Below are 27,502 nucleotides of genomic sequence, written 5' to 3'. Positions count from 1 at the left end.
CCTGAGCAGTTGTTGCGTGTTTGTGGTAGAGTTGCTATTTTCTCCATTCACATCTTGCAGCTTTTTAAGATGTAAGTTTTGAATAAAATCATAAAGAATACAAGGAAATACATATTTTTTAAAATTATGCCTGTTTCTTATTCTTCTTTCCTAATCACTCAGTTTCTGCGCTGGAGTTAGTCTCTAGCTACTAGCTTCCTGAGACATTAACGCATTCCTGTTTTACTTTATGCACAAATCTGTATATGTATGTACTATATATATGTATATGTATGTACTATATATGTATATACTATATTTATGTACTATATATGTATAAACTATATGTATGTACTATATATGTATATGTATGTACTATATATGTATATACTATATGTATGTACTATATATGCATATGTATGTACTATATACATACACTATATGTATTACTATATATGTATATACTATGTGTATGTACTATATATACTATATGTATGCACTATATATGTATATACTATATGTATGTACTATATATGTATATGTATGTACTGTATACATATACTATATGTATGTACTATATATGTATATACTATATGTATGTACTATATATACTATATGTATGTACTATATATGTATGTACTATATATGTATGTACTATATGTATGTACTATATGTGTATATACTATATGTATGTACATACATATACATACATGCATAACATATAAGGATACCCTACATGTGCCCATTTACTTTGATTTTTGTCTTAAAAAAAAACCTCTGAGGAGCTGGAGAGATGGCTCCGTGGTTAAGAGCACTTGCTTTAGCAGAGAACCGAGGTTTGATTCCCAGCATCCAAATGGTGTCTCACAGTCATCTCTAATTCCAGTTCTAAGTGACCCAGTGCCCTCTTCTGACCTCCACAGTCACCAAGCACACATATAGTGTACATATATGCATGCAGGCAAAACCATTAATACACATAAAGTAAAGTAAGTAAATGGGGTTTTTTATTTAAATACATTTGATGGAACTGGAAAAATGACTTGGGGATGCGAGTACTTACTACACAACCATAAAGACCTGAATTTGAATCTCCAGAACCTATGCTCTTACAATAACTGGTCAGGGCTCTTTATCCCTGTAACATCAGTGTTGTGGAGACAGGGACTGGAGGTGCCCAGGAGCTTGCTGGACAGGCTGCCTAGCCAGTACAGCAAGTGTCCGGTTCAGTGGGAGACCCAGGCTCAAGGCAATAAGATGGAGGATGATACAGAAGGCAACCCAGTGCCAGCCTCTAGCTCCCGCAGGCAAGTGTGAGGTGTGAGCACCCGCACACGCACAAATACACCTCTCACTCTCTCACACTCACAAAGACACAGTGTCTTTGAACATGAAAGTAGGAGAAGAAAGAGGCAGCAAAAGTGGGAAGGGTGACAAAACTGGATACCGGGGTGAATACGCTTGAAATACATTATGTCCACGTACAAAACGCCATGATAAAACCCATTTGACACAGAATCAATATATGCCAATAAAGCTTTTGAATGCTTTTGAGATTATTAACTATGAGTACAGAGAGTGGCTGTATAGGCTTTTCAGCTGCACCATGATCTAACCAGGTTCTCTTGTGGGTGACTTGTTCTGAGCTGTTTCTAATGTCACTATGCTCAAATACTGTGGGTATGAACCATTGCCCCCACGTCAACGCTTAACAAAAGAGTGAATCTATTGAAAAAAAAAAACTCTAAATTTTGTCTTATTGGATCAAAGGGAAAATATAGTTTTAGCCTTGAGAAAATTTGCTGATTATCCCCTTCTGACTGGTCCCTCTTGCTTTTCGGTCACGGCCAACTTCAGGTGAACTAAAATTGTCCAAAATTCAGAAGAATGTGAAGCAGAACATCCAGGATAACATCTCCTTGTTCAGTTTGGGGATAGGATTTGATGTCGACTATGATTTTTTGAAGAGACTGTCCAACGAAAACCGTGGCATCGCTCAACGGATCTATGGGAACCGTGACACATCCTCCCAGCTCAAGGTAGCTTTTCTCCCTTCCTGAAGACCATCCCGCGGCCCGAAACAGATTCCCGCAAAGACAGCTGAGCTTGGCTCGGATCTGTTGAAGCCATATTTGCTCTTACAATCCCAGCGACGGTTCATTGCCTTCTCACCAGTTTCCCTCACTGCTTTCTGGCAGTGACATGTGAAACAGGGAGACCAGGGCCAAACCAAACACTTGTCTGCTGTTTGAAACAAAAGCCTCGCACTTCTGCCAACCTCCTGGTCCCATGTGCAATTGCCCATCCCACTACAGTGGCCGCCTACTTTCTCTTGGAATTGTTTGGCATTCTGCATATCATTTTTGTAATGTAAACCACTAACTATGCCCGTTAAGCTTTCTCAAACAAGAGAGACGCGTTACGGCACGATGACAAGTGCCTTGAATTCCAGCAAGTGGATCTCTGTGAGTTCAAGGCCAACCTGTGTACATAGCAAGTTCCAGGCGCACACACACACACATACTAGTATATTTTATTGAACTTTTAAATAAAATCACTTTAATTAACACACAAGCCCTCCACACTGTTAGTTAAAGGAAGCCACTCAACACTTTTCCAGTCCTAAACTCTACACCTGTCAGTGAACTCTGTTCAGTTAGAATGGCTGTTCTGAAACAGGGAGTTTCACTTAGGGTTTTATGCTTTCAGTAGTTTTATTTACTTATCGATCACGATTACACACACACACACACACACACACACACAGAGAGAGAGAGAGAGAGAGAGAGAGAGAGAGAGAGAGATGATGTCTGACTTGAGACTAGAAAATAGCTTTATACCCTCTTTCTTGATTCCTGTGTTTATTAAGTGGACAACCAAATGATGCCAACACCAAGCACACCATTTGAAGCTTTTGATACCTAGAAGATTCAGTTCTAATTCAGGTTATTTTAACTCAGATACATTTTTTTATGAATGCCCACATTTTCATTTCTGATCATAACAAAAAGTGGAGACATTTTTGACTCTGAAATAGTAGGTAATTTTCTAACATCATATTTTTGTTGTGTGACCCGTAGTTCATGGCCACAGGCTTGTCCATCATCCCAAAGATCCATGCAAAGAAACGGAGAGTTATCTGCTACGTATGTGAAAAGCATCAGGAGAAAAATACTTTAGGTCTACAAAGTGCTATGAAAATAACTATTTACAGATTGTTTTTTCTTTCCTGTTCTTCTAGAAATTTTACAACCAGGTCTCTACTCCACTGCTAAGGAACGTTCAGTTCAACTACCCCCAGGCGTCAGTAACAGACGTCACTCAGAACAGTTTCCACAACTACTTCGGAGGGTCTGAGATAGTGGTGGCAGGAAAATTTGATCCGACTAAATTGTCTGAAGTTCAGAGCATCATCACTGCGACTTCGGTACTTCTGCCTCCCTGCTTATTCTGAAGATCCTAACTTGTCTCCTACTACACTTGGTCTCTGTGCTAACAAGCTAATCCTAGCTAGTCCCCTAGTACACTCGGCCTCTGTGTTAACAAGCTAACATTCTGCATCCCCAGGCTCTTGGGAACCCATCCCTAGGAACTGAAAGGGAAGGATTGGCACATCTCTGCCATCTTTTCAACCATTCTATAAAACCTCACTTTTTCTCCCAAACCCAAGCCTGGTCTCTGGAGTTTGTGAACTTAACCTATCCAGTCAAGGCTCTCTTCTTTGTCTAACTCCAAAGTGCATCTACAGCAGAGGAGCTAACTGTTATTCTGGTCCCTGGGTATCTATCAACTGATGCTTCTCTTGTCCAGGCTAATACAGAATTGGTCTTGGAAACCCTGAGTCAGATGGATGACTTGGAGGATTTTCTGTCGAAAGACAAGCATGCAGACCCTGACTTCACCAAAAAACTATGGGCCTATCTCACAATCAACCAGCTGTTAGCAGAGAGGTAAGGCAAGAAGAGCATACACCTTGGAGATTTACAAACATGAAATGTCCACCTATAACATTTGAAGTCAAGACTAGGGTTTTATAGCTTATCGGGAAAGCTCTTGCCTAGCACACACAAGGCTCTGCGTACAATTCCCATACTGTAAACCAAACAGCAAGTGGGATATTTGAAGTCACAAGCAAGAATTATTTGGAACCGAGAAAGACATCAAATTAATGACGGGATCAGATTGTTACTGACTGGTCCCCAGCACTTTAATTAACATTGAGTTACTTCCTTTCTTTCCTTTTTATTAAAAATGTAACATTTGGCACCTGAAGATATGATTCAGCAGTTAAGAGCACTGGTGGTTCTTCCAGAGGAACTAGGTTCAACTCTCAGCACCCACATGACAGCTAATAACTTTCTGTATTTCCAGTTCCAGGGCATACAATGCCCTCTTCTGATGTCTGTAGTCACTACACACTTGTAGTGCCAGAGACAGACATGCACACAAAATACCTATACACACATTTTTTTAATATTTAAAATTTAAATGTAACGTGAAATGTGCAGAATGTATTAAATATGTGTATATATACATATATATGTATATATATTATCTTCAATGCAATGGCCGTCCTGCTCTAAATATGGAACTCTATAAGGCCTCCTTTTCTACCTCCAGGGGAGCCACTATTTTGGCATGCATTGCCATTGATTAGTTTTGTCTATTACACATAACTGCACAACCCTTTTTTGACTTTCACTCAGCACGATGCCTGCAAGGCTTAGCCGTGTTGCTGCATGTTTCAGGAGTTCATTTACACTTCCTCTTGAAAACAGGACCCAGGGAAAACATATGACTGTGCGATGACAGTGTTCCCCAAGGACAGGTCGCTGATATTTATCCCATCTCTGGCTTCTCAGCTGAGCTGCATTTCATCTCTCTATCATAGCCCTCTCATTAGAGCATCCTCACCCATGTGCACCAGAGCTTCATGGGGAATTTTCGCTAAAACTTATCTTTGCAGAGTTCCCACTTCACCCCTCAGGTTAGATTCCTGGGAAGATGGACAAAGGTCATTGAACTAGGTTACAGGAGCTGTAACCACCATATAACTGGACTCACAGACAAAATCCCTGATGTCAATGTGATTATGTATTTTTAAAAAAAAAAAAAAAACTACATGTGGCTATAAGCTGTGACTTTGAAGAAAGAGCTATCCCTGTCTCGAGCAGAAGTACATTGGCCATATCTAAAGGCACAGAGAAGTTGCTCTGGAAGCTAAATACTGACTTTTAAAGCCCTATGGAAATATCAGTGGTTGCTAGGATTTCAGGAGATAGTTAGATTTTAGAGCATTTGAGAGGTTCAAGACAGAATTTGTCTGTGAAACAGTGCTAGCTGCTCTGGAACTAGCTCTTGTAGACCAAGCTGGCTTCAAACTCACAGTGATCCACTTGCCTCTGCCTCCCAAGTGCTGGGATTAAAGGCATGTGCCACCACCACCTGGTGAGCATAGAGCATTTTAGGGCTAAGGAACTCATCTATATGACTCTGTGATGATGGATGTGTTATATCTATTTATCCATGGGATGTACAAGTAAACCTGGGTATAAATTACTAATCTATATGTCAATGTATGTTACAAATGCACATCTCTGGTACAAGATTCTGTAATCCAAGAGGCTATGGGTGGGTGGGACACATGGAGAACCCTCAGTACCTTTTACACAATTTCACCATGAACCTACAACTGCTCTGGAAAAAAAAGTCATTAAAAATTATCCCTTGAGGGTGTTGGGCAGTGGTGGCGCATGCCTTTAATCCCAACACTCAGGAGGCAGAGGCAGATGGATCTTTGTGAGTTTGAAGCCAGCATGGTCTACAGAGTGAGTCCCAGGACAGCTAGAACTGTTACACGGAGAAACCCTGTCTCAGAAGATAAATACATAAATAAATAAATAAATAAATAAATAAATAAATAAATAAATAAATAAAAGATCACTTGAAGGAACAGTGAGATGATTCAACAGAAAATGTGCTTGTGGTCAGGCTTACCAACATGAGTTTGATCCTGGGGTTCTATATGATGGGAAGAGAGAACCAACTCCCACTAGTTTTCTCTGGTTTTCACATAGGCCCTGTGGCACATGTGTGCACACGCACATACACAAATAAATGTAATTTTTTATTTAATTACACATAAAACACATAAATGTAATTTTTGAAATAGTCCCTTAAGACTACATAGCTAGACAAACATTAAGGTTCCTGAAGCCTGTTAGTTCTGTTTGCCTCTTGCCTTAGAAGCCCTACCCTGTGCCCAGGTCTTGACTAAATATCAGAAAGGTGAGTGTTGGTTTGGGGCATGACTTCACCCTTGTGTATACTAACGTTATTCAATCTATCTTCTGAATGCAGAAGCCTGGCTCCTACCGCTGCCATCAAGAGGAAAATCACAAAAACAATCTTGGAGATGTCTCTAGACCATCATATTGTGACTCCACTGACCGCCATGGTGATTGAGAATGATGCTGGGGATGAACGCATGCTGGCTGACTCCCCACCGCAGGACCATTCCTGCTGCTCAGGTCAGTGCTTCGAGACCTCACGGGGCAACAGTACAGAGCGGCCTTCTTGCCTTGTGTTGAAGCCCCAAAGCCTCTGTTCCCATCTCTGATCCACTGTTTTGCTCCCAGCTTGTGTCCATAAGTGTTCAAGCTTATTCCTTCAGTTTGGTTTGACACTTTATGAACACCTGAAATCCCAGCATTCCCAAGGCCAAAGCAGGAGGTTTTGATATACTAGGCCACTCTAGCTGCCTAGTGAATTCATGACTAGCCTAGGCTACATAACAAGACTCTGTCTCCAAATAAAGGAGGGATTTAAGAGATGGCTTGGTAGTTAAGAGCACTTGCCACATTCCAAAAGTATCAAGGTTTGATTCCCACACGTTGGCTCACATTTGCATCTCCAGTTCCAGGGGATCTAATACCTTCTGGATTATGTGGGCACAAGACATGCACACAGAGAGGCATATATGTAGGCAAACACTCATACACAAAGAGCATAAAACATAAATAAAAACTTTTTAAAAAAGCAAAACAAAAGTCTTTAATAATTTATCATTTGACAATGTACTTCTCTAATCATTCTTTAAGATTTATTTTTATTGTGTCTGTATAAGAGCATCTATGTGTGTGCTGGTGTCCATGCTGGCCAGAGGAGGCAATCAGATTCCCCTGGACCTGGAGTTACAAGCAGTTGTGAGCTGCCAGTTTGGGTGCTGGGAACCACAAACTCAGATTTTCTGCAAGAACAGCAAGCATGCTCATCCGTTGAGCCATTTCTCCAAACCCCCTTTCTCTAATATTAATTGAAAGCAAAGAATAGACAAACATTTTGCTTAAGAAAGAGAGCATTATTTACTCACTGAGTCATTCTTTCTTAGTGCTATACTATTTTAGTCCTGGGGACTTTTAGCAGGGAAGCAGGGGAACTATATGAATTAGTTTGGAAAATAGGCTAGGGAAATGGCCGAGTCGCTAAAAGGATTGTCTTACAAGGATAAGGACCTTATTTGATACCCAACACCCACCTAAAAATCAGGGTGCAATGACTTGCACTTACAATTCCAGCACCCAGGAGGTAGAGACAAGGGAATTCTTGGGGTTTAGTGGTCAGCCAGCTCTGCCTAAATCATTTCCAGGTCCCAGTGAGAGACTCAAAGCACACGATAGAGAGCTCCTAAGAAATGACACTCAAGGTTTACCCCTGACCTCCCCTCAAATATGCACCCACATGTATATATACATACACACAGACACACACCCCTCTATCTCACAAACACATACACACCTCTATCATACACACACACCTCTATCACACACCCCTCTATCACACACACACACACACACACACACACACTTCTTTAAAAGGAATATATACGGAAACTGGTTCCTAGACACAGCCTTGAAAGTCACTCTTGTGGTCTATGTCCTATGGGAGTCTCCAGAAATGCCCAAGGCTAAGAGGACCTCTGATTGAATCAGTCAGATTCCCGCCTTAGTCTTGTCGATGCTTCGTCTCCCATCGTCCCGAGAGTGACCGCCATATGCTACAATGATCCTCTGAATTTTTAATTTTGTTCCACTGGGTTTAACGGTCTCTAGCCAAGGATAACCTTGAACTCGTTGTTCCCTTTCCCTCACTTCCTGAGTGCTAGGATTGTAGGCAGGTGTCACTATGCCCAGCAAAGCAGTTCCTTCTCCTTTTTATAGCACACGCATTTATAGTCCTAGATCCTGGAAGAACTTGATCACAGGCTCCTGCGGTGGGATGCCATAGGGAGTAAGAGGAGGGAGGTCTCTGAAGAAGAAGAGGGGGTTGTGGGCTGAAGCTCAGCAGTAATGGGGCTTACTTTGCATGATCATGACCCTGCGTTTGGTACCTGGCACTGCAGTTTTTAAAGAAAGTAGATAAATTTTTAGCTGAGACCTTTGGTTGGAGGAAGAGAATGAAAAAAAAAAAAAAAAAACAGATTCTTTAAACCGAATGAAATTCCTACGGAAGAGTATCTTAGGAATTAATGGACGTGGGTTCTTCTACACAGGTGCATTGTATTATGGCACCAAGGTTGCCTCAGGTTCCATCCCGTCGTGGGCCAGTCCGTCCCCGACACCAGTGACGGCCATGCTTGCGGTAGGAGCGAAGCCACTTGAGTCCACCCCACCTCCACATGTGAATCGAGGTAAAAGCATTTCTCCCGTCTCAACCCATCAGAATCCCATGTAAATTTCCATTAGTTAATAGACTCACTATATCTTGAGAAAAGTAGGTGACTTCTGCAGGCATTGCTGCCTTCCATGGAGAGACAACAGCTCCATGTATTAGCTTACTGCAGCTGCTGTAACAAAATAGATGAGACCGGAGTTCCTCCGGTGTCTCTTATTAGGGCACTAACCCTAGCACCGGGGCCTCACTCTCTGACTCATGGAAATCTAATGAGCTCCCAAGGGCTCCATGCCCAGATACTATCACGTTTTGAGGGGTAGGCCTCAGGATATGGATTTGCATGGGGACAAATCCGTACCCAGCACTGTTTCCAACTGTATGAAGTAAACCCTCTGACATCAAAGAGACGCTCTTCTCATGGGGGCTGGAGAGATGGCTCAGCGGTTAAGAGCATTGCCTGCTCTTCCAAAGGTTCTGAGTTCAATTCCCAGCAACCACATGGTGGCTCACAACCATCTGTAATGAGGTCTGGTGCCCTCTTCTGGCCTGAAGACATATACATAGACTGAATATTGTATACATAATAAATAAATATTTAAAAAAAAAAAAAAGAGACGCTCTTCTCAGGGAAATGCATGGTGGAGCATGGTTTCACATGTGATGAGCAGCCTTGATTGGTTAATCGCTTGCTAGTTGCTCAGTAAGTGGATGTTACCATTGAATAGGAACTATCAGTGTTTTTATTTTTTATGCAAATGTATCATTGTCCTTGGCATAACATCATGTGGGAGGCACAAATAGCAGATGTTTATCATCTGGGAGCCAATAACGTGCATTTGTTGGAGAGGTTGGATACTGGGGCTCCTTTGTGCTGTCCTCAACCTTTTGACCCAATTCCCTCTCAGCATCTGAGACAAAGGCGCCACCTGGAGAACGTAGGCGTCAGTGCACCTCCTTGACGCCCCAGTTACCAGAACCTGCGGTCTTTGATTCCGCAGGCATTCAGTCCATTACAGCTTTGCAAAGGATAAAGTTTACTCACACGGTGACTGAATATGGGGAGATCGGGGACAAAGCTCTCAAAGCCACATCCCCTAGGGCTTGAGGATATTTATAGGGCAAAGAAACAGGGATTAATGTGTGGGGAAAGATGATCGGAGGGGGAGGAACCCATGGTTTACAAAGATACAGTTAAATTCCACCAGGCCTTTGTGAAATGCACATTCAGAAAAGGGAGGTGTCGGCATCATCTGAGGGGGGAGTGACATCATATGGTCACCCACCGGACACCTCTGCGTGTCCCAGGGAAGAGTTGGTGACTTCACCAAGCAAGGTCTACGAGGCTCTGAGAAGGAACTACTAGGCACTGTTACCACCATGATCCAAACACACCCAATTGCTGCCCACAGCAAAGCTAGGAGACAAACAGTGGATGGCTCAAGTGTGTCACCTCTGTGGTCAGTGCTTGTCAACGTTGACAGAAAGCAAAGGCAGCTGAGGGATTACCCAGGCTCCCCCCCCCCCACCCCCCGCGGGTTCTGGGGTTCCCTGACATTGTCACTTTTACTTACTTCCTGGCAGCCCCTGGAGCTTGTATGCACTTCACATCCTTCTGTCTCTTAGAGAACGGACTTTCGGCATTCTAAGAGTGCTTCCGGTCCCCTCCATGAGGGAAGGAAGGCCCCACCAGCCAGAAGCAAAGGGTTGTTAGAGAAAGAAGTGGAAGACTGTTCCTGATGCTAATACAAGTGCAGATCTCTAGCTTCTCTTGAATAGATTCATACTTTAAAAAAAAAAAATCTTCAGATGGGTCAGTGAGGTGGCTCAGGGGATAAAGGCACTTGCTAACAAGCCTAATATCCTGAGTTCAATCCTGGAACCCACTTGGTAGGAGAGAAGAGGCTAGCACAACTTCTGAACTCCACACGCCTGCTCCACATAGACACAGGCCCATATGTATACACACACACACACACACACAATAAATAAATATTTTTTTTAAAAAAGGAAAGAAGCTTCAGGACTGATGTTTTAAGACTGTGAAGCCAGCACAGTGGCATGGGCTGGCAATGGCTAACTGATGTAGAAAGATCATAGGTGTAAGGCTAACATGGGTGATCCAGGGAAACCCTGTCTCATAGAATAATAAATTAAAATTAAAACAAAATAAAATGATTAAAAAACATTAACTCCAGATTGGGTGGGTGGCACCTCTCATCTCAGCACTCAAGGTGAAAGCAGAACCTTGAGTTTGAGGTGAACACGGACCACAGAATAATACCCCATCTCCCAGAAGAATGGTTGAGGGCTCCCCTCAGTGAAAGGGCACACACCTAGTGTGTGCAAAGCCCTAGGTTTCATATCACAGTGCAGCGGTTGTGGGGAAAGGGAAGGGAGGGAGGGAGGAAGGGAGGGAGGGAGGGAGGGAGGGAGGGAGGGAGAGAGAGACTCTGATTGTTTATCTACACACACCAAGCATCCTTTTGTGATAAGGAAACAGCAAGGACTTAGGGTGAACATGTTAAGTAGCTTTGTCTCACTTCCTGCGGTTTATCTCTAAAATTATTGTGTGTGGCCCCAAATGATTTGCTGTTTCTGTTTTGCTGATAACTTAGCTCCTTATAGCCACACCACTGCCTAGGGCCCCTGTGTGGAAGATTAGTGAGCTGGGCTTGTACAGTGAATGGTCCCAAGAACAGAACAAACTATGACGTCCAGCATGTGAGCCATGCACATTGTCACTTTGTAGACTAAAGCGTTTTGCAACAAAAAGGACAAGACAGCCTATTTCAAAATGATCTTCCCAGTAAGACCATACAGCTTCTTCCACCTTCTAGTCTGCTGTTTGATCCAATAACAAGACTGGCCTTGAATCAGACCATCCTGGGGTCCAACTCTTCCCATGTGACCATGGGTCATATACTGAAACTTCTCTGGTCTCAGTTATCCTACCTGCAATATGGGGTAATGGTTATAGAGTAGTTATAAAGTAAGATTCTCATATGTAGACATTCAACAAAATCCAGCTAGTATTTGACCCATAAAGTTTAGGATTTCAAGAATGTATAAAGTTGCCATGGAGATCTTCAACCTATTTCCAGCCCTACTGAAAGATAAAGCTACAACGACTAGCTTAAATTTGCCTAGAAACACATCAATTCAATATAGTAGGACTGAGTGGATATTGTTTACTAATCTGATAGGATTTCAGTAAAGTAGGATGGCAGAAATAACCACTGTCTTCCATAAAACAATTTTATTCTAGCAAACAGTCTTAGTCAGTGTTCTGGTGCTGTGAAGGAACACCATGAACACATGAACTCTTGTAAAGGGAAGCATTTGATTGAGAACTCGTTTACAGTTTCAGACGTTTAGTCTATTACCATCATGACAGAGAGCACGGTGACGCACAGGCAGACATGGTGCTGGAGAAGTAACTGAGAATCCTCCAACTGGATCCACAAGCAGGAGAGAGAAAGAGAGAGAGAGAGAGAGAGAGAGAGAGAGAGAGAGAGAGAGAGAGAGAGAGAGAGAGAGAGAGATACTGGGTCTGGGCTTTTAAAACCTCAAAGGCCAGCATCAGTGACACCTCCTCCAAAAAGACCACACCTACTCCAACAAGGCTGTACTTCCTAATCCTTCCCAAGGAGTGCAACTCCCTGGTGACTAAGCATTCAAATATATGAATCTGGGTGCGGGGCCTCCTTAGTCAAACATCACAAGCACTGAATTTATATAGAAAGAAATGGTGGCCATTATTTCTTTTCAAAGAAGCCATTGTTTCACACTTTAACAATGCCCTCTAGTGCCCAGCTCTGACATAAATCAACGAAGCGAGTAGCTGTTACCACTAGACCTGAACTATGTGGTTTGAAGGATGAAAGGAAGTAACAGGAGTTAATGCAAATGCAAGCATGTAATCCTGCATTCAAGAGGCTGAGACAAGAAGATCATAGATTCAAGGACAGCCTGGGCTAAAGGGTTACATCCTTTCTCAAAAAAAAAAAAAAAAGACACAAATAATCTTCCTTTTTATAATTTTGTTTACATTTTCCTTGTGTATTTTCCAGTGGAAAATGACCCTCACTTCATCATTTACCTGCCCAAAAGCCAAAAGAATATTTGTTTCAATATTGACTCAGAACCTGGAAAAATCCTTAGCCTGGTGTCTGATCCAGAATCAGGTAACATAAAAGCAAATTATATTTGAATTAACTATTTGCATCATGGCTATGCTTCCTTCTGACCACCTGGGATTCCTTTCTTTTTCAGCTCATTAGATATTTTACAGTTTCAAAAGTTTTATGATTAGTGAGAAATCAAATCATATATCAAGCATTTCAATTATAGGTTAAAAAGTATATTTGAGCATGAGCTAGCTGATGTTATTTTGATTTATTTTATAATAAAAATATTAACTGAAAAATAAGATTCTATAAAGAAAAATACTGTATTATGAAAAAAATTATTTTCTTGTTAAATTTTGTAAATACAAACTGTGGGGCTAACATATGGAGCCCAAGAGAGAAAGCATCTCTTCACTCACAGGGATTTTAGTCAATGGTCAGCTTATCGGTGCCAAGAAGGCAGAGAATGGAAAACTAAAAACCTACTTTGGAAAACTGGGATTTTACTTCCAAAAAGAAGACATGAAAATAGAAATCAGCACAGAGACCATCACCCTGAACAATGGTTCTTTTACATCTCGCTTGTCCTGGTCAGATACAGCTCGTCTTGGGAATCAGAGGCAAGTAGTGTTTCATCTTGATTCCCATCTGCCCTTAAAACCTGGCTGCAGAAATAAGCCCATGCTCAACGTCAGCAAGGAACATACAGTCATCATTGTAAATACATGGAAGTTGAGGTTCAGGGAAGTTGTTCTTATCCACTTCGCTATCCCTGGTACCAGAAATTGTTTCCAAGCTCACTGTGTCTTACTGACAAGCCACAGTGCAACGGCATACAGTAAGTGCTCAACACATGTGTGTTGCATCAGTAAGCGGATCCGTCCATGGAAATCTGTAGGTGCCTACATCGGAAAGTATGCTCCAAGCAGTATGACTACATTTTATGCAAGAGTGTCTTCCCTGCTCACTGACTGTTATAGATATGCAATATCCCATAGCACGGACATGGTGACGCTCCCAATGGAGAGTCTGTATTAGGCTCAAGAATGACTTACTTTAAAAATGTCTGCTCTGGGGATGGTAAGATGGCTCAGTGTGTAAAGACATTTGCTGCTGAGACTGATTTCCTGAGTTCAATCTTAGGACCCACATAGTGGATAGAGAGACGAAACCCTTGCAGGTTGTCCTCTTCTGACATGTACTAGTGAACAAACAGCATGCATACACACATGGGCACAGATACACAGATAACACCCAGTAAATAGACAAAATAGTTTAATATTTAATACAATGTCTGTTCTGGAACCGTCTAGAAACTAGTTCTGTGTTGGCTTTTACATAGGGTACTTATCTCTGTGAAGAAAGAAAAGTCTGTGACCCTCACCCTGAATAAGGAGATGTTCTTTTCTGTCCTGTTGCATCATGTGTGGAAGAAACATCCAGTCAATGTGGACTTTCTGGGGATCTACATTCCCCCCACAAACAAGTTTTCACCCAGTGTGCATGGACTCTTAGGTAAGCATCTCAACCATGGACATGCAGGGACTGATTTTGACAACTATATTACAAGCTGGGAAGGTGGTGGTAGGCAGGTAAAGGTGGTGGTAAGTAGGTAAAGGTGGTAGGTAGGTAGGTAAAGGTGGTGGTAGGTAGGTAGGTAAAGGTGGTAGGTAGGTGGGTAAAGGTGGTAAGTAGGTAAAGGTGGTAGATAGGTGGGTAAAGGTGGTAGGTAGGTAGGTAAAGGTGGTAGGTAGGTAGGTAAGTAGGTAGGTAGGAAGGAAGGAGAATGCAACGAAGGCAATGACTTTGACAATTACAATTAGATGTTGGGAAAGTGGTAGGTAGGTAAAGGTGGTAGTGGGCAATGGTGGCACACACCTTTAATCCCAGCACTTGGGAGGCAGAGGCAGGCAGATCTCTGTAAGTTTGAGGCCAGCCTGGTCTACAGAGTGAGTTGCAGGACAGCCAGGGATACACAGAGAAACCCTGTGTGTGTGTGTGGGGGGGGGGGAGTTGGGAAGGTGGCTGGTGGCTGGTATGGCTACAAGAACAGAGGGCCCAACACAGCAGGGTGACCAGGGAATGTGATAGCCAAGGCCAGATGCCTAGTGACACCTATGTGGCAAGACAGGGTACAAATTGTGCAAGGACTTTTTTCTGTGACTGCAGAGAGGTGACTTAAATCTGTGACATGCAGGTAGTTTAAGGGTTCAGATGTAAGTATGTGGCATTCAAGCCGGCCTATTCCTGTGATCTGAGCTACACTCTCCAACGCCCACCCTGGCCTCCATTTGGAGAGCAGCACCCCACTGGCGGTCCAGTAGACCAGCATCAAGTATAAAGGGATTCCAGGGGGGGAACCAAAATGTCACTTGAACCCAATGATAGGCCTAGGATTCCGTGAATTAACGTCTCTGCTTTGCGTCACTAGGGCAGTTCATGAATGAGCCGAGCATACACATCTTCAATGAGAGACCAGGAAAAGATCCGGGAAAACCAGAGGCGAGCATGGAAGTGAAAGGACATAAGCTGACTGTCACCAGGTAGGCCTTGGATGCAGAAGGCATATGAGACCCTGTCAAGCGCCACAAGTCACTGACAACAGACCCACAGAAATGTTAGCCAAAGGACGGTTCAGATAGCCCAGATTAAATGCAAGTAATGAGCACACGTATGTGCATGATACCATGAGATGCCGAAATGAATTAAACTAGTGCTCCCCTCCGCACGTTAGAGCCCTACAGTCAGAAACTGAGTAATTGAAAATGCTGACCGAAGAAAAAGATCATAAAATATCCAGGAAGCCCAGTGCTAGAGAAGGCGTGCATATTTTATGTAAGGGCTTCTTAAAGACGGACAGACTGAGTGTATTTTGGGACAGTTTTTCTAGCATGGCTCACATCCATATGCTTCATATTGAAATGGGAATTTAGCATTCTGAACATAAATTATTAATCTTTGAATTTTCCTCCTCTCTTTCTTGTTCAGTTATCTCCCTCGCGCTTAATTTAATATCATTTTAAAACATTTTCATCTTTTTTGATACATTTTTTAAATATTTATTTATTATGTATACAATATTCTGTCTGTATGCCGGCAGGCCAGAAGAGGGCACCAGACCCCATTACATATGGTTGTGAGCCACTATGTGGTTGCTGGGAATTGAATTTAGGACCTTTGGAAGAACAGACAATGCTCTTAACCTCTGAGCCATCTCTCCAGCCCCTCTTTTTGATATTTTATAAAGTAGTTTGTTTTCCTTATTAGACATACAGAAATGCTATTATCTTCCACATAATTAAAATGTAACTTTACAGTGAAAATTAAATCACAAAATTATATATGAAATATTACACAATATAGACGCATGAACTAAACGGTGGATTCTGAGTACACCACCAGAGTACACCACCCAAACAGTATTGGCCGAGTTAATAGACATCAGCAAGCATGGAGAAATGGTGCGGCCACTCAGCAATTGTCTTGCATCGTAGGCAGACCCGAGCCTTTCACAAAATCCTGTACCACTGCCGATGAGCAAATGAAAACTGAAAGGGCCCTGCTCCATTCTTTTAATGCTCATTCATGGCAATGCGCCATATGTATTTTTTAAATACTAGCTTCCTTATCCTCCATAGGGAAGACTTGAATTTGCTCAAGTAGCTGGCATCACCCTTAATGAAAACACCCCTAAACTGAGGAGGCGCCTCGGATTCATCAGAGAGCACGGATTAGCTATGGCACTGAGTTGTATTTAGCCTTTCCCTTCTTTACTGTTTGTTCATTTGCTAATGCTACCCTGGTGGAAGCACCCCTGTAGGCCAGCTCCCAGGAGGGTTGTCTTAATCGTCGGAGGACACACTGATTACTCTGTTCTTCTTGCACCAACCCCAGATACTGACACCTCTTTTAACTTGGGGGTCAGGAAAGGGGTGGGGGTGGGCATAGAGTAGAAAGGGACAAAGGACAGAGGAAAGAGCTGCCTTGTTTCCGGCTGTGCCTTGTTCCTGTGCTGTCTTTTCCCTAAGCATACACGCCATTTTCCTTTCAGAGGCTTACAGAAGGACTACAGGACGGATATAGTGTTTGGAACGGATGTGCCCTGCTGGTTTGTGCACAACAGTGGGAAAGGTTTCATCGATGGGCACTACAAAGATTACTTCGTACCTCAGCTCTATAGCTTTCTCAAGCGGCCTTAATGGTTTAGGGTTTTGGAAGTTGTAGGTGTACGTTTTCTCCCTTGACACTTTTTGCAGCTATGCCTCGGCTCCAGCAATTCAAAACAAACCCAAATGTTTTAGTGGTCTAAAAGAACCTACCTGAAGAAAATAAACATTTGCAAACACGTCTGGTGTAGGAGGTCCTTCTGTCTATGTGTTGCTTTCATTGGTTAACAAAGAACTACTTTGAGCCTATGGCAGGGAAGAACAGAACTAGGCGGGAAAAGCTAGGTTGTGTGTTGGGAGGAAGAAGAGCAGAGTCAGAGAGACACCATGGATCTGCTGGAGACAGATGCTGGGAATTTTACTCAGTAAGCTACTGCCACGTGGCACTACACAGATGAATAGAAATGGGTTAAATTAAGATGTAAGAATTAGTCAATAAGAAACTAGAGCAAATGAGCCAAGCAGTGATTTAATAGTTGCTGTGTGGTTATTTCGGAACTAAGCTAGCTGGGTGGCCTGGACAAACAAGCAGCCCCCATCCTTCTACACACGTCTCAGGAGTTTGTTTTCAGATGATACGTGTTCATTGAGATGACACCCAGGAAGTGGTTGGAGAGTCAAACTGACAGGGAGGCCAACCCCAGGAGTTGGTATTTACTGGGAAAACCCATATACTTGCTGTTAAATGTCACCTCAGCACTGAGGTTAAGCACACACTTGCTGTTATTACACAGAAGGCTAGTTGGGAAACTTTGGGTGAATCCTGACAATAAACAGGGGATACTCCTTCTTCACAGCTGCGGCATGACAGAGATGGATACTCAACTCCTGTGTTGTAGGAAGAGTACTGCCAAAACTGGACAGACATTTATGTGCAAAATTTGGGGTAACAGTTCTATAGAACTCTTCTATAGAATCAGCCTCATACATATAACTCAGGTGACCAAACTTTGAAAGTGGATGTTTCAACACTCTTCACCTATAAAATTAACTTTCATCAGGAGATGTCAAATGTAATCCCTCTCGAGACAAGAAATATGTTGATTTGTTTTCTATTTTAAATGAATAGTCAGCCTTAGATTTCAAGTAAGGCCAAGCACTTAGTGGGAAGAGCTGGAAAAGGACAGTTTTCCTCCTAAGGAAGTCTGTTCATTCTTTGGAAGATGCCATAAACAACTTACAACTTGATACTTATATACAGGATGAACAACTGAGATCTCAGCCAACTAGCACAAACCTGCTCCTTGTAAGATATATTAGCTATCTTTTGGTCTCACGTGGTCCAAATATCAATCACACAGTTACCATTAAACCAATTAAATGTGAATTTCATCTTAAATAAATGGGAAAAGTTAATTGAGAAAAACAAATCTCAGTTGAGATTATACCTGAGTTATGAGGGGTTTTTTTTTCCAAAATTTTAAAGACTGTTTTAAAGTGACTATAAACTAAGTCAGTGTTCTTTAAGATAAAAACTGGAAATGCGAAGGGTTGGAGAGTTGGCCCAGCAGTGAAGAGCATTTCTGCTTTGGCAGAGGGGTCCAAGTTCAGTTCCCAGCACCCATGTGTCAGCTCACAATCATCTGTAACTCCAGGTCCAAGAGATCCGATGCCCTCTTCTGACCTGTGCAGAGTCCTGAACATAGATGGTAAACATACAACCACTTACATGCACACAACATGAACAAATAGTTCTTTTAAACTGTAGAGAAAAAAAATCCTAAATAAATAGAATTAAGCAGTATCTTATTAAATGTACATATGTGTGTGTGTGTGTGTGTGTGTGTGTGTGTGTGTGTGTGTGTATATTCTGATTGCCTGGTTCTCAAGCATGAACTTTGTAAATGACAACATCATGACCCAATGGTCACAGAAATAAAAGAACGTTATGTTCTTACAACCTATGGGCCACCAGTTAGGCACCCTTAGACCTAACGAATGTTCCAAGACATTTTCTTTCTCCAATAAGGCCCAGAGAAACCAATAAGGGCACAATAGCAACTGAAGGATTTATTTTATGTGTATGGTGTTTAGCAGGCACGGACATCTGTAGAGCATACCATGCAGTGCTCACGAAGGCCATAAGAGGGCACAGGATCCAGGACTGGGGTTATGGATGGTTGTGAGCCATTATGTGGATGCTGGAAAGTGAAAGTAGGTTCTCCGGAAGAAAAGTTGGTACTCTTAGCAGCTGGGACGCCTCAACAGATTCTAAAGGATTTTTTAATAAAGTGACATCTTTCATTGATCTTATTTTAGCAAAAAATAAGTGACTCCAATGATTCACCAGAATGAAGGTCAAGCTTGCCTGACTAGAAACACACAGACACTAATGTGGTATATGAATCGGCTTTTTCCAAATTGTCTTATATGAAACTTTACTAAGTATTCTTTAATAATGGTTAAAAAAAAAACATCAAGGGAGTATTATGAAAGAAAAAGGAACAAAGATAAAGACAGTTTTGGCATTTAAAAAACATTAGATTTCATTATAAATTTACCCAACAACTATCCAGTAGTATTTAAATAGAAACATTCTTTATATGAAATGAATTCCCTAACACAGTAGAGTTACATAGTACCTTGACTAACACCAATTTGATGTTTTACAATTTCAATGTATTGTTAACAAATTTTCAAGCTCAAGCAAGTTTAGATATGTCCTCATATTGAATACCTTCAACTCTACGTCCTTTCAGAGGTCCAGTTTCAATGACTATCGTGGCTGAAAAAGTCTTTTCATTGATGGATTCTAGAGTGCCTTCATTTCCTCTGTAGCCACCATTTAAAACTAGAATTTTCTTCCCTGGTGCAGGAATGACAGTCTCTAAATGAGTCTGGTCCAGTTTCAGCCTGTCTCCAGAGTCAATCATCTTCACCACAGCTGTGTATCTGTCAATCACTTCCTTAACGACACCCTTTTTCTTGTGATATTTCTCTCCAAGTTTCTTGGTTATAATTTTTACAACGATGCCAGGCTGTAGCCAGGAGTCTGTTCGCGCATTTCTTTTCTTTTCCTCTTCAATCTCCATGATTTCGTCCAGTGCAGACTTCTTTTTCTTCTTTGCAGACTGAGCTGAGCTCTGGGACGGTTCTTTTCGTTTCACTGATGCTGCACTCCCAAGGGTCTTCAGTGCACTTGGTCCCAAAGAGCTTGACTTGGATGATGTTGCTCCCGCTGAGCTACCTGCTCCTTTATTCAGATTGAATGTAACTTTTTCTTCATCATTTTCTCGGCTTAATTCTGTAAAAACAGGCGTCTCCTGCTCTTTCCCCTCCAGACCTCTTCTCACCTGTTCCTCAATGAATTTGGCAGTTTTTTCTTCATCGTCAAGATCTTGCTTCTTCTTTTTTTCCAATTCCAGTTGCCGGCGAATAGTTTCTGGGTCTCTGTCTATGTACTGAATATACCAGCCTTTTGGTGTCTCATCCACTTTACATAAGCCTTGGGGGAAAAAAAAGAAAACCAAGAAGCCCAGCGTGACTTTGTATATATCCAAAGTAAACTGCAAGCATACTATGTTCCAACTCTGCACATTTACTCATTCAGTAACTATAACCAAGTATCCTCAAACACAAAGCTCCGAAACACAAGGAGTTTTTACTTCCATGCGTACACAGCTACACTGAGGTAACAGCTAAACAAGAGAAGCCCAAGGAAGAACTTTAGGAACAACTGTCCAAGTACACCAGAGTTCTTACTGTCTAATGAATACAGAAGGATCTGTTAACTTAGAATAAAGTAACACTATAAATAAGCAAAATATTGACACCAAGTTTCTCCTGTCTTCCTAATTTCTCATTATCATATGAAGATTAGAGATGGAAAAAAAAAGCAACTTGAACAATCACCTCGAGATAGAACATGGAACATTTCCTAAAGAGGATTATAAAGCTGAGTGCTGGTCTTCACGCTATAAACCTAACACTTGGGAGGCTGAAGCAGGACAGCCATGAGTGCAGGCCAACTTGGGGCACATACTGAGCTCTAGAGTAGACTGGAGTACAGGACAAGCCTCTGTCTCAACACATAAATGATGGGATGGGGGGGGGGGGTGAATACGGAAGAGAAGGAAAAGAAAGAACGGAAAAGGCTGCTAATAACTTTTTAAATAATTTTTATTACTTTATTTGTACATGTGTGGCACACAAGTGTATGTGGTATAGATGTGTATGTATGTGTGGTGCACAGGTACGTATGTGTGCAGACATACACGTGGAGGTCTGAAACTTTCAGGAGTTGGTTCTCTCCTCCCATGTGTGTCCTAAGGATCAATCTCAGGTCATTGGACTGCTAATAAGAATCTAAATACAAATATTATGGATTGGAGATGAACTGTCTCATAGAGCTCATGTGTTGAGAGCTTGGTCTCCGTCATTGTGAAGTGACTGGATCTAGAGGCTCTGACCTCATTGGCGAATTAACCCAATCACAAACTTTATTCTGATAGCACTACTGAGAAGTGGTAGAGACTAACAGGTATGGCTGGCAGGGAGGAGGGGCCACTGGGCCACTCTGGAAGGGCACATCTCACCCTAGCCCTCTTGCCCTCCTCTGCCTCATCATGTGCCCCTGGCATGAAGCTCTCCCTCACCTCAGGCCCAGAAGCACAGGAGCCAAGTGGTTATGAAGCAAATTCTCACCAACTGCTAGTCAAAACCAATTTTCTTAGGTATTCTGTCCTAGTGATGGAAAGTGCCTACTACAGAATGCTTCAGTGCACTGTCAAAAGAAGTCCTCAAGCTGGCCACTGCCCATCCAAAACCTGTAACCCCACCCCTGGGAAGAAGCAGAGGCAAGAGAGTCATAATTTCCATTGCAGCCTGGAATATGTAAGTCCCAGCTTCAAAAAATAAGAGACAAAAGTGGCATATAGCGAAGTAACTATGGACTAGTAGGTTCCCCTCCTGCTTTCCTAATTGCCCTAGAAATCTTATTTTCCATAAAATCAGGCAGAAACCGACAATGACTTCTCTCACAGAAATAAAGCCATGGAAGACCAGTTCACTGCTCTCCTCTTACCCTCTCTGCCCAACCACTTGGTGAAGTCGGTCAGCGTCTCCCACTGAGTGGCATTCATATGGATGTGCTCTCGGTGGCTGATGTATTCATTGTAGACAATGTTGTTGTGGACTCTCTTAGTGCCTGAAAAAAAAATGTGACACTGTTAAGCCTGAAAAAAACCCACACAATTATGAAATTGTTATTTATAAAATATTTAAGATGTTTACCAAAGCGTCTCCTCAGAAGTTCCAGAAAGTCATTTCGGAATTCTCTAGAGAAGAAAGAAATGAAAACATTAAGGTACTTGCTACAAACATAAAACGCCATCTTCTTGAAGTTTAAGCAATCATAAACTTTAGTGACCAGATGTCATATCAACCATCTATGTTACCACATGCCAATGTGCCATAAACCTTTAACGTGACCATAGAAAGAACTGCAAAGATTAGCCTGGAATTGAAATGCTTGGCCTTAGTAGAGCAGCCATGGTAAAAGTTAGTACATGTCTTTAGGTTCATCATAGGGTCTTTGTTCTAATGACTACTGACTATTGTGGTATAATAATACCACTCTGTCCAGGACGTCACATCTTAACCTTCAAGCAGTTCTAATAAAGTCAACTAAAAAGGAAATTTAACAAAATAACAAACAAATTTGAGGGCATTGTCAGAGGGAATTTTAATATGGACAGTGAAATATGATTCAAAGGCCAAAAGGGAAGCCCATTCCTTCTTAACAGATTGTGAGTTTAAGACTAACCTTGGCCACACAGTGAGATCTTAAATTAACAGGGGTGGGACACACACACACACAAAGACCCATGTATGCATACTTGAGTGTAGGTACACAGAATCTGTGTACATATGGAGGCCAGAGGTCAACTGAGTATCTTTCTTAATTGCTTTCCACTTTATTTATTGAAGTAGGGACTCTTGCTCAATATAGCAATTTAGCAGGTCTAGTTAGTGGCTTGCTGCAGAAATCCACTGTCTCTGCCTCCTGAGCATGGGGATTATGGGCTTCTCATCATGCCTGCTTGGCTTTATTGTGGATGCTGCAAATTGCAACTCTGGTCCTCAAATGTGTATGGCAACCATTTTATCCTCTAGGTCCTCCCCCAGGTCCCTGTTTTACTTGAATACAAGGTAAATATATTAGTATTTTAAATAGACTAATAAGAGTTTGTAACTTTTTTCAAATTTAATTTCAAATGTTAACACATATCACCCATAGAAACAAAAGGCCTTTGGAATCTTTAACATATGTATAAAGGGGTCCTCAGAAAATATCTAGTTTGGGAAAAAAAAAAAAAAAAAAAGCCAGGCGGTGGTGATGCACGCCTTTCATCCCAGCACTTGGAAGTCAGAGGCAGGTGGATCTCTGCGAGTTCGAGGCCAGGCTGGTCTACAGAATGAGTTCCAGGACAGGCTCCAAAGCTACACAGACAAATACTGTCTAAAAAAGAAAAAAGGCTAGTATTGGTAATAATTAACAGAAAACCATTATTAGTACTAGACACACTTCTCAGTCCTTTAAAAATATTAATTCTCTCACTCTTCTTCCAGACCTACACAGCAGCCCAACACAACAAGTAAGAGACAAAGGATCTCCAATATAAAACAGTAAGCACTTCTATTACACGGCCAACTTAGTAACATTTAAGAGAGAAGACTGTCTGAGTGACTTACTCTGAAAAGTAATCCATGAACTGCTGAGGATTTTCCGACGCCAGCAACAGCTGTCTTTGATGAGATTCAGACATACAGTGACACTTGAAGCCATTCTACGAGAAATGCAAAGGGCGTTAAACTCTCATCTCCAGATCACAGCGCTCCCCACATAGTAGATCATTTAGCCTCTAAATGCATCCTTTAATGAGAAATTCTTTTTTAACTTGTAAAATATAGGTATTTTGCCTGCATGCATGCCTGTGCACCACTTCTGTGCCGTGTCTAAGGGGGTCAAACTACAGTGTTGGATCCACTGGAACCACAGTACAGACGGTAGGGGTGCTAGAAACAGAACCTGGGTCCTCTGGAAGAGTAACTAGAGCTCTTAACCACTGAGCCATTTCTCTAGTTCTGATAAATTATTTCTACAAAATCAAATCGCTAGCTATAACCATGCTCTAGCTTGAGTGTGTGTGTATGTGTGAGGGAACCAGAGATGGGTGGCAAGTTTTCCTGTCGCTCTCCAGCTCATTCTTTTAAGAAGGGTCTCTCATTGAACCTGGAGCTCACAGTAAGCTCTCTTGCCTCTGCCTTCAGTAATTAGTTTTACACAGGTACTGGGGATCCAAACGCAGGTCTTCACACTTGTGTGGGAGAAGACTGTACTGACTGAGACTTCTCTGCAGCCCTGTGTCAAATTTTGCTTCCCCAGAGTTGAGTCTTGCAACCCTATCAATTACTGGGTAGTCAAGGTCAAGAGACTGGAAGTGGTGCTGTGAAACAGACATTTAAAATGTTACCAGACCCTGAGTTCACTGTGGGGATTTAACCAACTCTTCTTACCCAGCACCTGCTTCTTAGCAAGAGCCTGGGGAGATGCAATAGGGCAAAAAGGATCACATCTGAGTTTCCCTTACACTCTTTTCTCTTGCTTTCTTCCTCTTTTGTTTATTATCCTATTACTTAAATTTTGTTAACTGTATTTTAGCTGTGCTTTTTAAAACTGTTAAGAAAAAAACAAGTGGGAGCTAGAGATGGTCCAGTGGTTAAGAGAACAAGCTGCTCTTGCAGAGGACCTAGAGTTCAGCTCAGTTCCCAGCATCTACAGCAGGGTGCTCACAACCACCTGGGATGCCAGCCCAGGAGATACAGCGCCTCTACTGACATAAATACATAACTTAAAATCAACATATATGCTTTGGTATATTACTTCTATCTTTATTTGAACTTAAAATTTCAATAGTACATATAGTACTTACCAACTTTTTTTTTTTTTTTTTGGAGACTGGGTCTCACTGTGTTAGTACACCCTGGCCTGAAACTTGTGACCTTCCCATCTCTGCCTCTAGAGTGCTGGATTAGAGGTGTGCGCCACCACACCTGCACCTACTTGATTACCCTCAGAAGTTATTCGGAAATTAAATTATCATGAGAAGAGGATGAATGATTACTTCTGTTAAGTGTCAGGGTGTTTTTTTTTTGTTTGTTTTTTGTAGGTTCTTTTGATTCTACCTGCCTTCCTCCTTCAAAGGCGCTCAAGGGAAGGAAGATGCTGGCTCTTACACGTTCCCTTTTCTATTCCTACCCTGCAATGTGGGAGAAATGAGGAGGAAGAAGATAAGGGCCATATCCCTTTGACCTTTCCTAATCCATTCCTTTGGATTTCTAGAAGTTAATAACATTTTGTTTTCCTTTTTATTTATATTTTAATTTATGGAAAGCAATACTTGTCTTTGTTACCAAATCTCTTTTGAAGTAAAATTGAAATAAGCATTTCTTTCAGGTAGTGCACAAATTAGGGAAAATTATAGGTGGTCCATGGATAACTAAAAGGTTAAAAATGACAGTGAGTATGACAGAGTTTTGAAGCTGACAGTGGTGGCATACACCTTTAATCTTAGCATGAGGGAGGCAGAGGCGAATGGATCTCTGTAAGTTTAAGGTCGGCCTGGTTTACAGAGAGAGTTCCAGGTCAGAAACGGCTACACAGAGAAACCCTGTCTCAAAAAAATCAACAACAAAAGAGACGGGGTTTTGAGATCTAGCCAGCGGCAGCGGGATTGAGCAGCATGGCGTGAGTTATTAGGAAGGTGGTAAGGGCAGTAAGGTAGCTCAGTGGGTAAGGGTGCTCATGTCAAATGTTGACAACCTCATTTCAATCCCCAGGACCCTCGTGCTAGAAGGAAATAACCAACTACAGGTTGCTCTTTGACCCCCATTGTGTGTGAGACTTGTATGCCCTTAAGTGGCATCAGTAGGCATCTGTAGACATTTGGTGACACATGCTCATAAAAAAATAAGATAATATAAATCAGGGGGCATGTAGTATGAATAAAACCCAGAGACAGAAATTGGGGTTCAATATGAAAACCAAAAAAGCAAAGCCGCCAAGCCACTAGAGAATCTCTACCAAGGCTGGGTGACCACAAACTAAAAAGACTGAGCCTCTCTCCTCTCTTTTCATATTCCCTGTTGCTGGGAGTAAAGGTGTTTGACTCCCGAAAACTGGGATTAAAGGTGAGCTGCCGCCACCCGGATTTGTCTCTGCAGTGATCTTGTGTAGCTCAGGGTAGCCTTGAACTCACAGAGATCCATCTGCCTCTGCCCCCCAAATCCTGGAATTAAAGGTGTGTGTTGCCTCTAGAAGCTTTAGCTATGCCTCTGGACTTTAGGCAAAAGTCAATTATTAAAATACAAAATACCACTATAGGGGCATAAGGAAGTAGTTCAGTGGTAGAGCACTTGCCAGGCATGTGTAAGATTCTGGATTAACTTGTAGTACTGCTAACAAGCAAGGTTCCTGGTCCCCGCCACCACTACCACCAGACTACTGAGCAAGTATTACTATGAAGTGGGTTGGTCTACGTCTTTGACACCAGCGCTAGAGAAGCAGAGGCAGGTGGATCTTGTTTGAGGCCAGCAGGGTCTATCTACATGGTGAGTTCCAGGCCAGTTAAAGTTATATACTGAGACACTGTCTCCAACATAAAGCAGAAATTAAATAGAGTGTATGGGATGATGTAAAGGAATTTTTATTAGGTTTGCTCTATTGGTGGCATTTTGACATATATTGAAATGAAACGGACCTTGTTATGTTGATCACATATTTAAGTTTTCAAAGGTTAAGTATATTGGCATTTATATAATTTATTATAACATATTTCAGAAGGAAGTAAATTCGGTAAACACTTAAGGGTAATTTCTAGGTGTTATGGAACGCAAGCCTGTACCTCCTGAAATCTATATACTGAATCTCTAACCCCTAATAGCAGTAACAAGTGGGAACTTTGAGACATAATGACATTTAAGTTATGGGGAGACTCAGTCTCAAAGGGGAAAAACAAAACAAAACAAAAATACAACCAACCCAGTGACAACCTCAGAGCACGCAGGTACAGTGATTACCTCCACTTTACCAGTAACAGGGCACTTTATTTGCCCAAGCCCGTATCTCTATTAAGCTGTGCAGTTTGAGTTCCTAATTTTTACCGACCCCAGGGAAGTCGGAGCCTGGCAATCAGCAGGTGCCTGTCTGGGATCATTTCTGGTGGAGCTGGAGCGTCGCGCGAAGGGCACTGAGGTTCACAGACCTCTGGCTGGGGAAGACTGCGCGGAAAAAACGCAGCGTCGGTTGGGTACCGGGGTCGCTGGCGGGACCCTCGGAGTCGCGGCCACTCTGAGCCACTTACCTCGTCACGACACTGTTTCTGGCACATCTGGCAGTACCAGCGAAGCTTCTGGAGCCCCTTGGACTTGATTCTATTCGCGATGGCTTTGGGGCTCAGAAAATCCGACTTGCCCATGGTGACCCAGAGCACTACCGTGCAGCCGGAAGCGGAACTGGATCGACGCGAGGACAGGCGGGACTAAAACTGACAGCAG

At 42.2% G+C, this 27,502-nt stretch overlaps 2 protein-coding genes across 2 annotated transcripts in view; one reads left to right on the top strand and one right to left on the bottom strand.

Moving 5' to 3' along the window:
- Itih2 (inter-alpha-trypsin inhibitor heavy chain 2) overlaps positions 1–17,124 on the top strand; it is a 37,882-nt gene extending 20,758 nt beyond the window's left edge. The window contains exons 12-21 of the mRNA XM_050150461.1: positions 1,837–2,018; positions 3,221–3,406; positions 3,790–3,929; positions 6,340–6,509; positions 8,531–8,668; positions 12,723–12,836; positions 13,201–13,399; positions 14,122–14,294; positions 15,211–15,322; positions 16,831–17,124. Of these exons, the coding sequence (XP_050006418.1) occupies positions 1,837–2,018; positions 3,221–3,406; positions 3,790–3,929; positions 6,340–6,509; positions 8,531–8,668; positions 12,723–12,836; positions 13,201–13,399; positions 14,122–14,294; positions 15,211–15,322; positions 16,831–16,978 (1,562 nt within the window). The 3' untranslated portion in view covers positions 16,979–17,124. The remainder of the gene's footprint in view (positions 1–1,836; positions 2,019–3,220; positions 3,407–3,789; positions 3,930–6,339; positions 6,510–8,530; positions 8,669–12,722; positions 12,837–13,200; positions 13,400–14,121; positions 14,295–15,210; positions 15,323–16,830) is intronic.
- A 1,855-nt stretch (positions 17,125–18,979) lies between these two features.
- On the bottom strand, positions 18,980–27,467 carry Kin (Kin17 DNA and RNA binding protein). The gene is made up of 5 exons (XM_050150462.1): positions 27,310–27,467; positions 23,639–23,733; positions 22,178–22,221; positions 21,969–22,091; positions 18,980–20,390 (listed from the first exon to the last, which is right to left on the bottom strand). Exons 1-5 carry the CDS (start codon positions 27,421–27,423, stop codon positions 19,588–19,590), a joined length of 1,179 nt encoding a protein of 392 aa, XP_050006419.1. The 5' UTR covers positions 27,424–27,467; the 3' UTR covers positions 18,980–19,587.
- Positions 27,468–27,502: the final 35 nt, after the last annotated feature.

This window comes from Alexandromys fortis, unplaced genomic scaffold, assembly GCF_014885135.2.
Source record: "Alexandromys fortis isolate MF-2015 unplaced genomic scaffold, M_Fortis_MF-2015_v1.1 scaffold_69, whole genome shotgun sequence".
Classification (NCBI taxonomy): domain Eukaryota; kingdom Metazoa; phylum Chordata; class Mammalia; order Rodentia; family Cricetidae; genus Alexandromys; species Alexandromys fortis.
This window is presented reverse-complemented; position numbering and strand designations above follow the sequence as displayed.